Source organism: Ceratotherium simum, chromosome 25 (assembly GCF_057802395.1).
Source record: "Ceratotherium simum simum isolate JZ-2026a chromosome 25, ASM5780239v1, whole genome shotgun sequence".
Lineage (NCBI taxonomy): Eukaryota > Metazoa > Chordata > Mammalia > Perissodactyla > Rhinocerotidae > Ceratotherium > Ceratotherium simum.
In genome coordinates this window covers 8,578,219-8,590,382 of record NC_141924.1, presented here as the reverse complement: position 1 = coordinate 8,590,382, position 12,164 = coordinate 8,578,219, and the positions used below count along the sequence as shown (strand labels likewise).

The following is a 12,164-nucleotide window of genomic DNA, read 5'->3' as shown; positions in this document are numbered from 1 at the left end:
GTACCTAGCTCCCCAGGGGCTCCACTCTGCTCAGAGCCAAAGCTGGCCTTCTTTCTCCCTTCCTTCCCTCTGAACCTTCGTAGTGAACCTGGGATTTGAACCCATGTCTAACTCTAAAACGCATACTTCCTCCCACCAAAAAACCCCCCACAAACAAACCACAAAACCCACATAATCTAATAACGTCCTACAGTAGTGATCTTCAAATTTTTGCTTGCATACATTTGGAAAAACTATATGTCCCCTCACACATTTTAAGTTAATACCTAATATCTTTCATCACAAGCTTAAATAGTTTAAAAGGATATGATTTCTGGAATATTATAAATATTGGTGTTTAAAAATAATTACATCACTCTTTTCAATGGTTTAACAAGACTTTCTTCACCTTCCTGCAGGAGTGGTGTACTACTATTTTCATGGGTCTGTGGGGAAAACAGCCCCTGACCATGAGATTGCTGGGGAATCATCACAGGTAGGGACCTCTGTCAGGGCCTAGAGGCTGGGACAGTCTCACTGTAGCCTGAATAGGGGTCATGCTCCTTGACCTCATATGGTCAACCAACTCTGTGTGTGTGTGTGTGTGTGTGTGTGTGTGTGTGAATGTGAGGGTTCTGGGGAAATTCCCTGAGGAATCTGGTAAATTTGTATTTCTGGCAAAGTGTCAAAACAGAGGACCACCCCTCATGGGCTGATTATGTGGTCACCTCAGAGCTCCATGACAGTGGCCTAGACTGCCTAGACTAAACCTGAAGGAACAGATGATCCCTAATGCATGTGAATAGCCTTGGAATTTAGTTCTACACTCCTGTGTGAATGGGGTGGTGGTGAGCAGGACACCTGCCTGGTGTTGCATACCCTCTTTGATGTGTCAGGCGCAAGAACCTATGGCAGAAGCCCCTACTCCCAGCCCTTGGTCATGAGAAAACAAATGGATGCCGACTGGATGCCCACTGAGTGCCATGTGCTGTATTAGGTGCTGCCCATCTGTTAGTCATTTAAATCTCACGGCAACCAGCAGCTCCCATTTTATAGATGAGGAAACAGGCTCCCAGAGGGACAGTGACTACACCCAGGCTGCCCCAAGTGACAGGACAGAACAACATACCTGGTCTCTGGAGGCCTCCTGCTCTCCGTCCAGTGCTATTGGGAAGAGGAGATTCCTGTGGGGACAAAGTTATCTGTGACCCAGCAACACTGAGAAGTGTGGGCTGCCCCTGTGGGAGTGACTGTTTGGAGGCTGGGGAGCCACTAAGAAGGTCCGTGTTGGGGGCCGGCCCCGTGGCGTAGCTGTTAAGTGCACGCGCTCTGCTGCTGGTGGCCAGGGTTCGGATCCTGGGCACGCACCGATGCACCGCTTGTCGGGCCATGCTGTGGCAGCGTCCCATATAAAGTGGAGGAAGATGGGCACAGATGTTAGCCCAGGGCCAGTCTTCCTCAGCAAAAAGAGGAGGATTGGCATGGATGTTAGCTCAGGACTGATCTTCCTTACAAAAAAAAAAAAAAGGTCCGTGTTGGCAGGTGCCTTGAAGATCACTGAGTCCCACGCTGCTTCCTTTTTTTTATATTTACCAGTCAAATTTCCATTTTATAAAGTTATACTCTCATCAAAGATATATGCATGTACATAATTTGATGAGTCCAAGTTTTAAGACTTGAAACAAAAAACTAGCTGCCTTTTGCCCCACCCCTCCTCACCCATGATTCCTGCAACCCAGGGGGGAATTTTTCCAGCTTCCAGCCTGTCCTGCTGTAGCCTTTGATTTTGCCTCTGTGTTTCTAAATAGAAAGCTTATCCTGCTTTGTCTTGATTTTTTAGATTTAAACATTATCCAATGAATTCCTACAATGGAACATAAGGATTTAGCTCTTTTTTTTTTCTTTTGTGAGGAAGATCAGCCCTGCGCTAACATCCATGCCAATCCTCCTCTTTTTGCTGAGGAAGACTGGCCCTGGGCTAACATCTGTGCCCATCTTCCTCCATTTTATATGGGACGCTGCCACAGCATGGCTTGAAGCGGTGCATCGGTGCGCGCCTGTGATCTGACCCCGGGCGGCCAGCGCACTTAACCGCACTTAACCACTATGCCACGGGGCCGGCCCCAGGATTTAACTCTTGTAACAACGGTACACTTACTGCCACCTCCAATACACATTTCACCTCTCTCCAGTCTTCCAATAGTTATATCCTAGTTTTTGGTGTTGTCAATTTTTAAATCTGAGTAATGACATCTTCAATTGTTAAAATTTTTTGAGTATCATTTTTGCTGATTTTTATAATTTTGGCTTTTAAATTTCGCTCCCCCACAGTAGGTGCTTTTTATTCAGTTTTTTAAAAAATTAAGGTATTATTTATATAGAGTAAAATTCATCCTTTTCAGTGTATAGTACTGTGAGTTTTGATAAATGTATACAGTTGTGTAACCGCCACCACAACCAAGACACAGAACAGTTCCATCACTTCAAAAAATTCCCTTGTACTCACTGTAGTCAACGCTTCCCCAACTCCCAGCCCCTGGCATCCAGTGAACAGTTTTCTGTTCCTATAGTTTTATCTTTGCAAGATTGTCATATAAATGAAAACATCCACTATGTAGACTTTTGAGTCTGATTTCTTTCACTTAGCACGATGCATCTGAGATCCATCCAATTGTTGAGTGTAGTAGTAATTTGTTTATTCTTATTGCTGCATAGTTATCCATTGTATGGATGTACAATAGTTCTTCCATTCACCAGTTGAGACATTTGGATTGTTTCTAGTTTTTAGCAATTATAAATGAAACTGTTATAAATATTCTTGTATAATTTTTGTATGAACATAGGTGTTCCTTTCACTTAGGTAAATATCTAGCAGTGGGATTGTTGGGTCATGTGGTAAGTGTATGTTTAGTTTTGTAAAAAACTGTCAAACTTCTCCAAAGTGGCTGGTACCCATTTTGCATTCCCACCAGCAATGAAAGAGAGGTTCCAATTGTTCCACATCCACTCTCACTTGCCTTTTTTTTTTTTTAGCTATTCTAGTGTAGTCATGTGTCACGTAACGACATTTCGATTAATGACCAACTGCATACATGACAGTGGTCCCATAAGAATAATACCATATAGCCCATGTGTGTAGTAGGCTATACCATCTAGTTTGTGTAAGTACACTCTATGATGTTCGCACAATGACGAAATTGCCTAACGATGCATTTCTCAGAACGTATCCCCATCATTAAATGATGCATGGTTGTAGGTGTGTGTCATAATTTTTATTAGACCAATATTGAAGGTTTACATTTTAAAACAATGTAAATAGTATTCCTAGCTGAGTCATGTAGTATACCATGATTACTCTTCTTTGTGTATAATTTTGGTTTTGCCTCTTTGTTTAAATTTTAGTTTCCTCTGTATCTATAATTAATTCATCCAAGCTCTCTGCCAGAAATATAAATATCCTTGCAATACATTTAGACAAATTAGTTGATTTATCAGTATGATTGATTTCATGGAAGCATCTCATGGAGCCCTCCATCCTCCTGTTTCCATCTGGATGGGATGCTCAGCTGTCCTGGGATCTCCCTTCACCGTTGTTCTGGGGACCACTTCACTTCTCTCATGTGTGGGAGCCCATGTTACTCTTTCATTTTGGTAGAGCATAACATCCAGTTGCTTCCTGAGGGCTAATCTTGAGATATTACATGTCTGAAAAGGTCTTAATTCATACTCGACTAAGAGTTTGGCTAGGTATAGAATTCTAGACTAGAAATAATTTTCTCACAGATTTTGAAGATCTTCATTGTCTTCTGAAGACAGAACCTGTCTTCACAGGTTGGTGTTGAAAAGTTTGGTGAAAGTTGAATTCCTGAAACAGACGTTTTTCTTTGCATCTCTGGAAGATTTAGGTTCTTCTTTGTCCTCAAGTGTTCTGAAATTATTTATGCCATAGTCTGGGATGGGTTTCTTTCATCCATTGTCCTTGACACTTGGTGATTCCTTCTCATCTGGAAACTCATTTGCCCTCATCTTTGGGAGATTGTCTTGATAAAAAAGCAATGTTTTTATTTGGTATCTCTCTCTGCCACTCCAGTCTCTGTTCCCTCTTTCAGAAAGATCTGTGATTTAGCGGCTGGAGCTCTTTATCTCTCTCTGTTCTTTCTGGGAAATATTTTTTTCAACTTTTATCTTCTACACTTTGAGATTTTTCATTCCCATTATCATATCATATTTTTGTTTTTCGCAAATTAGAGGTTGTTGTTTGAATATTTCTATGTTAGAGGCTATTCTTTTTTGTGTATGTGTGTGAGGAAGATCAGCCCTGAGCTAACATCTGCCAATCCTCCTGTTTTTTTTTTTAGCTGAGGAAGACTGGCCCTGGGCTAACATCCGTGCCCATCTTCCTCCACTTTATATGGGACGCCGCCACAGCATGGCTTGACAAGTGGTCTGTCGGTGTGTGCCCGGGATCCGAACCAGCGAACCCTGGGCCCCCGCAGCAGAGCACACGCACTTAACCACTTGCGCCACTGGGCCGGCCCCTGTTAGAGCCTATTCTTGTTTTATGACTGCAAAGTTTTATCTTTCTAAAGACATAAATTACTGCTTGTTTGAAGTTTTCCTTAAATCTCTGGTAGTTTTACGTGTCTGCAGATGCAGGCATTGATGGTGGGCTAGTGCGTAGCTGAGCCCTTAGATGTCACCTCAGCCTTCCCTCCCTCCCTCCTCTCTCTCCTTGTCATGCAGCCCATAGGGGAGACCTTAAGGCCAGTGTGGGGGCTGATGGATAAGTGCTACCCTGTGACCACTCAGGTGGGTAAGGGCTGGGGTCCCCTCTTGCCCTGGAGTGGGGTGGCTGTCCTGGGCACCCTTGGAAGGCACAGTGAGAGGACGGGCCAGCCAGGGAAAGACTCTCAGCCACTCACAGCTGTGTGTCACCTCTCCTGTTTCCCTCTGTAGAGACGCAGAGTTAAGAGCGGGAAGAAGCAAGCCTCTGAGGTAAGTGAGGCCTCCCCTGGAAGGGCCCAGGGCTGGGGCTGTCTCCTGTCAGAGCTCCATGAGACCCAGGGACACCTCAGCTCATGGCAGCGAGTCCCAGAGATAGTGGCAGCGCCCCCCCCCAGGAAACTCGCAACTGTACCACAGCTGGAGCTGAGAAGGGAAGGACATCCCTGTATAGAACTGTATAGGTCTTTAAAAGCAAAGAACTGTATAGTTCTTTGCTTTTATAGTCCAAGTTTGGAGCACAGGGGGAGGGAGGAGGCGTGCTGAGGGCCTTTCTGCCTATATTCTGCAATCTTGTTCCTCCCTGCGTGTCATGACCCCCAAGGCCACGGGAAGACTGAATGATGCTGTCACCAAGGAGGAGACTGACATCTTGTCTCAGGATGAGGGGGAGGTGAGGTCCCCAGGGGAGGAAGCAGCCAGCTCCATTCCTGCTGGGAAGGAGGTGGCTGAGGAGGAAGAGGTGGCAGGGACCCCAAGCTGAGAGGTGAGGCAGCTTGGCGCCTAGTGAGAAGCCCGGGAGCAGTGCAGGGCAGGGAGGCCATGGGGTAGGACGTTCGGGGGGCACCCCCCAGACTGCTGGCCCAAACTGCCATCTCATTGGAGCAAGGAGCTCCATGTGGAGCTGAGAGGCACTAAACATGGTATGAGCAGAGAGAGGGTCTGAATCCTAGCCTCCTCTGATTTCTCGTGAAGTGAGGTCTCAGTTTCCCCATCAGCACAATGTAGAACCCGTCTCATCCCACCATTGTGCTCCTTCTTCCTTCCCAGGAAGGTGAAAAGGTCCGAAAGGAGATTGCTGTACATCTTTCTGGTGAGACAGTGGACCCCATCCTGCTGTAGCAGGAGTGCCCCCTCGCTAATCTCAGTGACCCTGCAGAGGTCACAGATAGCCCACCTCCTCTCAGATGCTCCTGTCTCTGGGAGGGAAGGGAAGACCCCTGGGGGTGGCCAGATGCCCTGGCCTTCCTGAATAAGCCTCCCCTGCCTCCTGCTGCCTTCCTGGTTGGCAGGAACTCGAGACCACTCCCCTTGGACTGGAGGAATACCTAGTCTTTTATCAATGCTGACCTGCTCCCCTGGCATCAGGGGTCCCCTGGACCTGGGGAAAGGTCCTCCCAGCAGGGGACCCACATGGCATGCCTGCTTGTGCTTTTCAGAGGCCTCTGAGGTCGAGAGCAAGAGGAAAGACCCGGGAGCTAGGTGCCCCGGCTTCTGAGGAAGCTGTCGATGGGCTGGTTCTCAGCCTCTGACGTCCCCAAGACTCAGAACTACAAATGACAAAGTATCAATAAATCCTCAGAGTTCTTGCTTCTGCAGGCCCACTTGCCTCCTCTCAGGGGCCTCAGGTCTTCGCAAACACAGTGTGGCCCCGTCCAGACTCCCTGTCCTGACTAGTTACAGGAACACTACTGTCCTGCCACCAAGCCCTAACTCAACAGTGGATACTCTGGAGAGGGTGACAGGGGCCATGGATGGCTTCCTGATGCAGTGCCCAGGGACAGACCAAGTTCCCTGATTGCTCAGAGTTTGGAGCTCCCTGTGATGAGGGCACCTGGAAGACACTGGTGGAACACCTGACAGGGATGCTCTTGGGTGGGGCTCCTTTGGAAAAACAGGCCTGGAGGAGCTGCTTCTGCCCTGAGTGTCGGTGGTCCCTAAGCTGTTAGCCAAATGCACCAGGGGGTCTGCCCAAGACTCGTGTAAGCAGACAGTCATTAGAAACCTTTGGGCACTGCCTGTGTGCTCAGTCCAGAGCCAGTCAATTGTGGAGGTGGGGACAGGCGGAGGATGGCAGTCCTTGCCCTCAGCCTGGGCTCCAGGCTAACAAGGTCACAGCCACAGAGTCAGAGCAGGATGACAGGCCCCAGCGGCCTGAGATGGTACAACCATCTCATTGGCTGAAGGGGAAACAGAAGCCCAGGGCAGGGAGAGACTGGCCCAGGGTCATGGACTGGAATGGCAGAGCAAGGACAAGAGCCAGGGTGTGCTCCTCCAAGGTCCCCACGTGACCAGCTCCTCCTCTGGTCATCCCACTGTCACAGGGGTCCAAGGCTGACCCCTGTCCCTAGGGCATGCCGGCAGCCCACAGGGCTAATTCCCTGCCTGTGGCCGATCCTCCTGGAGAGCCTGGCCTGACCCTGCCACTCCGAGGACAGTGCCCTGAGTCAGCCCTCCTCCACCTCCAGCCTGGCCGTGAGCAACTCCTACTGGGCAGGGGCCTGGACACGAGCATGCCTGAGAGGCTGGGAAAGGGGGACCATCTTATCTTGGAGTGACCGAGAGGCCCAGGGAGGTGCTCACTCATGGGCTGCCATCAGGCTTCCCAGGGAGGGTACTGGCACCTGAGGACTGAGCCTGAGTGTTCACCTGGCACATCCCTTCCCAGTGCCCTGAGTTCCCCACCTATTGGAGTGTCTTAGATGAAATGAGGCAGCAGACTTGATGGTGCTGGCTCAGCTGCTGGCATGTGCTGTGCATTGGGTATCATTGGGCCTGAAATGTGGGTATCCAGACTGAGTGGGGCCCTCCCCAGCCCCACCAGGGCCTCAATGATGTCTCTCAGAAGCCTATTCTAGCTCCTCCTGGGAGGAGCCCAGACCTATGTGTAGATTTTGTGACTAATTCGAGTAGCTAGTGTTTGGTCTCCATGGGTGACTAGGGGGTAAGCTGTCACCTTCTTCACCTCAGTATGTCTGTATCTCAAATGCGTTCAAATGCCAGGTGAGGCTGGATCAGGGAGGTGTACGAGCTGGCCCCAGGGGAGGCTACTGAGGCCACATCACCGCCAGGAGCTAGTCGGGGGCCTGGGTGGCACTCAAACCATGTTGGTGCCATCACACTGGTTTATTGGACATCAGGGCCCCTGCTGAGGATAGGGTTGGGGCTTGGTGTCCCCCTCTAGCGGGGCACAGCACAGAGCAGGTAGGGTGATGGGGTCACCAGGATGCCAAAGACACCGTGGTCACTGGGGCGGGGCTGCCCAGCGGGCACCGAGAAGCTGAAGTGCTGCAGGAGGCAGGTGAAGAAGAGGAAGAGCTCCATGCGGGCCAAGGGCTCCCCGAGGCACAAGCGGCGGCCTGTGGGTGCATATGAGGGGGTCAGTGAGCCTGGGGGCCCTGGCTCCAGACTCCCTCAGGAGGGGACAGCGAGCCAGGCTCCCCACAGGCACCTGCTGAGAAGGGCATGAAGGCCTCCTGCTTGATGAAGCGGCCCTGGGCGTCCAGGAAGTGCTCGGGGTGGAAGCGGAAGGGCTTCTTCCAGACGGTCTCATCCTTCAGCACCGAGGACAGGTTGGTGATGAGCGTCGTCCCCTGGCAGGAGATGCCTGGCATGGGTGGGTCTGGACTGGGAGATGCATGGACCCCTGCTACCAAACATGCATGGGCCACACTCTGCCTGCCACACACTTGTACTCTTTCAAGTCAGTCTCAGCCCAAGAAGCTTCATGGCACCCTCCCTGTCCCCATGGCAGGGCCAAGTGACAGGCCTCCCGTGGGCGCCCTCACTGCCACCTGTCCCTTCATAACAGCTCCTCCAACACACTGCAGCATATTTTAGTTTGTCTTACAGCCTTCCTTCACTGGGGGCTCTGAATAGACAGGGCCGGCCATGCCTCTGCTTCCTCCCCATACCCACCCAGGCTGGACAGTTGGTGCCTGTGGAAATGAGGATTAGGTACTTTGAATTCCAGGCCTGGCCCCAACTGGCAGTGGCCATACTGGGGCTACCAGGGGGCAGGGGTTGCTGAGCTGGGGTGAGGAGGGCCGCAGGCCTACCTTGGGGATGAGGAAGCCCTGCACTTCAATGTCCCGGAATGTCATGTGGGGCACACCCATTGGGATGATGTCCCCAAAGCGCTGCACCTCATGGACCACGCCATGGTGAAGGGCATGTGGGCCTGGTCCCCCATCTCTGGTCTCCGCGCCTGCCCTATCACCTCATCGATCTCCTGTTGGACACGGCCTGGACAGACAAGCATCCCCACAGTGGTCAGAACCCAGGGGCCTGGACCCTGACCTCCTCCTGACTCCTGTGCAGGGGCTGTGCCCACGTGGAGGAGGAGATCACTGTGACCCCTGAGCCAGGGCCCAGCCTCAGCTCAGAGCTCCTGGTGGACAACCCAAGCTCCAGGTCCCCAGCCTGACCCTCTCCACCCTGGCCCATGCCACCAGGTCCCCAGGCTGGGCTCACGCTGCACATCCGGGTGCAGGATCATGAGCAGGAGGGCCCAGGCTAGCGTGGTCGAGGTGGTCACCATCCCGGCAGTGAACAGGTCATATACCACCAGGCGCAGGTTCACATCATTGAAGCTGGTCTCGGGGTTCCCCTTGGCCTGGGCCATGTAGAGAGGGTGGGCTCAGGGGCAGAGGGAGGAAACCCCAAATGTCCTCCCACTCTGTACCCATCACCCAGGGTGACTGATCACTAAGTGATACACAGGCCCCACCTTGCCCAGGCTCCCCTCATGGGCCCTCACCCCACAACCCATGTCCCTGTCCTTGTCCCTGGCAGCTCACCTTCTCCACCTCGTCCAGGAAGCTGTCAGTCAGGTCTCGGGGTGGTTGGGCCCGGTCCTGGGTCATCCTGTGTTCGGTGATCAGCTCGTCCAGCAGGGCCATGAAGGCCCTATGCCTTGGAAAGACCGAGGCAGCCAGCCCCGGGAGCCGCAGGAGCTGGGGGATCGCATTTAGCACCTGTGCAGGCCATAGATGTGGGGTCCTGGATCCTCCCTGTGCTCAGGTGTTCACCCCATGTCAGGTGTTAGCATCCTCCAGGGTGTCCCCACCATTGACCTGGTTCCTCCCTAAGTTCAGGCCTTGGCACTGCCTCTTCACCTGGGCCCCAAAAGGACAAATCTAAAATCTACATCTCCTGGGTTCCTGTGGCTTCCAACGAAAGAGGTACAGGTTCCTTAGCCCTTTTGTGGGGCCCGCTGAGCCAACTCCCCTCTATACAAATCCGCCACCGCGGAGGCCCATTGCAGGGCGGGAGTCTCCTCCATGGAGCTCACCTGCAGGGTTCCCTCGGCTCCTCTACCCTCGCACCTCGGGCACGAAGCCGTTCTCATCTTGCAGTAAGCCGTCCATTAGGTCCAATAGCTTGAGGAAGCGCGGGTCGTTGTACTCGAAGCGCTGCCCAAAGGTCAGGGAGCCGATCACGTTGCCCACCGCTTTCTTCAGGAGGGCGCTGGGGCTAAAGGGGAGTCCTGGGAGGGGACGGTGCAGGTCAGGGGGTCGCCTCCATCTCCTCTTCCCAGCCTCCATCCCTGTCTCCTGTCCCTCAGCCCAGCACTCACCGGCCTGGTCTGCGAAGGCGGCACAGAGGCACGAGGCCTCCTCGGTCACCCACTGCTCCAGTGACTTCTTGCCCAGGCCGAAGTTGCGCAGGGTGGACACGGAGAAGCGCCGCTGCTCCCGCCACGCGGGTCCATAGCGGGCAAAGATCACCCCTGCGGGCGAAGCGGGCACGTGGGCGCGGCCCAAGTGTGCCCTGGCCCCGCCTCTGCGTGCATACCTTGCTCACAGTCTCGCCTGCCCTTCCGTCTACACCAGCGACATGCCCCGGCCCCGCCCCCTGCCCTATACTCTCGCAGTCCTGCCTGCTGTGGTGAAGGCCCGGCACCCGCTCCCACTGCACAAACCACATCGCTCCCACTCCACCAAATCCCGCGCACTTCACACCCGCTTCCGGCTGGGGACAGGTACGACCCTCTGTCCACCCACATTGCTCGACAGCTCTACTCACAGCCGGCAGCTCTTGGCCCCACTCTCGGCTCTCCGCACCGTAACACCCTTCCAGTTCAGGGAAGGTCTCGCTCCGCCCGTCGCCCCGCCCACACTCACTCCGTCCTCCTCATTCCTGCCACTCCGACATCCCCTTTTTACTCGCAGCGGCCGGGGGCCCGCCCACTCCTTGTAAGGCCCCGCCCTCCGTCCCGCCCATGCCAACCTCTCCACCCTGGGCAAAGGCTCATTCCTCTACCTGCCGCCCCTTCAAATTTGCTGACTCTTCCTTGGGCCGGAAGACCACCACTCTGCCTGCGCTTGACCTTGCCGGATCTCGGGTCACTGCGGGCGGAGTCCCCACCGGGGCGTGGTCACCCACTCCTCCGCTTACCTTCGGAGCGCGGCCCGAAGCCCAGGTGATTGAAGATGGGTGCAGGTGCGCGGTCGGATGTGTCCTCGCTGCGGTACGCCAGAGCCTCGCGCATGGCCGCCAGCCCGTTTAGCACTACCACGGGCTTCCAGGCCAGCTGCAGGCTGAACACGTCCCCGAAACGGCGCCGCAGCTGCAGACCGACGGTCGAGGGCGATGGTGAAGACTGGCCCCCGACCACGTTACGTGCCCCAGTCTCCTGGCACTAGCCTTGGGGGACCCCTGACCCCCCGGCAGGGAGCAGGTGCAAGGACTTTATCTGGCTTTGTTTCGCTGGGGGTCACAACCTCTATGGTTCAGGACCTTACGTTGGATCAGACCATCCAAGCTATGACTTTGCAGAAGTCACTAACATTGTCAGAAGGCGGGGTTAGCATCCTGTTTTACAGGTGAGGATACTGAGGTTCATAGACGTGAGCAGTGAGGTCCAAGGTCTCACAGCAGCAAAAGTTCGAACCTGGTCCCTGTCTTTCTCAACCTCGATTTCCTGATTTAAATGGTACTCATGATCAGACTCCTCTCCCCAATCTCAAGACCTTTCCTCCTGATGTCATCAGAAGGGACTCAGGCTCACATAATGTAAGCTCTATCCAACTGCCTCCCAAACCCTCTGCCAAGTCCCACCCACTCCAGGCCTTTACCCTCTCTGACTTTTGACTGGAAAATTTAAACTGTCTTCCAGGCCCTGCACAGATGCCCTCCCCCAAGAGGCCTCTCAAACCTGCCTCCTCCTTTCCACCCAGCTCACTGTCCAGCCTGTGGCTTCACCCACCACCTACTGTCTGCTGCTGGGTGGATCCCCAGGGCTTCTGTGCCCACCCCCCCACCTTCCTCACCCTAGTAAAGCAGCAAACCGTGTCCTGAAAGTCCACCTGCAGCAGGTTGCCCAGCCCAGGCAGGGGCATGGGGCCTGGTGGGTAGTGTGCAGCCCAGCGTTGTCGCCGGTGCAACAGGTCCACCAGGAGCAGGAAGATGGCTGTGGCCACAGCCAGGGGCCCCAGTGTCTCCCCAGTCAGCAGCCCCAT

The 12,164-nt window shown here is 53.5% G+C and overlaps 1 protein-coding gene and 1 pseudogene across 2 annotated transcripts in view; one reads left to right on the top strand and one right to left on the bottom strand.

Annotated features, from left to right (window-relative positions):
- LOC147913711 (uncharacterized) overlaps positions 1-6,290 on the top strand; it is a 27,707-nt gene extending 21,417 nt beyond the window's left edge. Inside the window, exons 5-9 of the mRNA XM_087448832.1 lie at positions 399-475; positions 4,723-4,788; positions 4,936-4,974; positions 5,752-5,794; positions 6,141-6,290. Coding sequence (XP_087304958.1) covers positions 399-475; positions 4,723-4,788; positions 4,936-4,974; positions 5,752-5,794; positions 6,141-6,199 — 284 coding nt within the window. The 3' untranslated portion in view covers positions 6,200-6,290. The remainder of the gene's footprint in view (positions 1-398; positions 476-4,722; positions 4,789-4,935; positions 4,975-5,751; positions 5,795-6,140) is intronic.
- LOC101388189 (cytochrome P450 2D14-like) lies at positions 6,271-12,164 on the bottom strand (annotated as a pseudogene). The gene is made up of 9 exons (XR_015556349.1): positions 11,976-12,164; positions 11,101-11,272; positions 10,280-10,432; positions 10,029-10,189; positions 9,501-9,677; positions 9,175-9,316; positions 8,760-8,946; positions 8,153-8,294; positions 6,271-8,060 (listed from the first exon to the last, which is right to left on the bottom strand). The product of XR_015556349.1 is annotated as a cytochrome P450 2D14-like (transcript).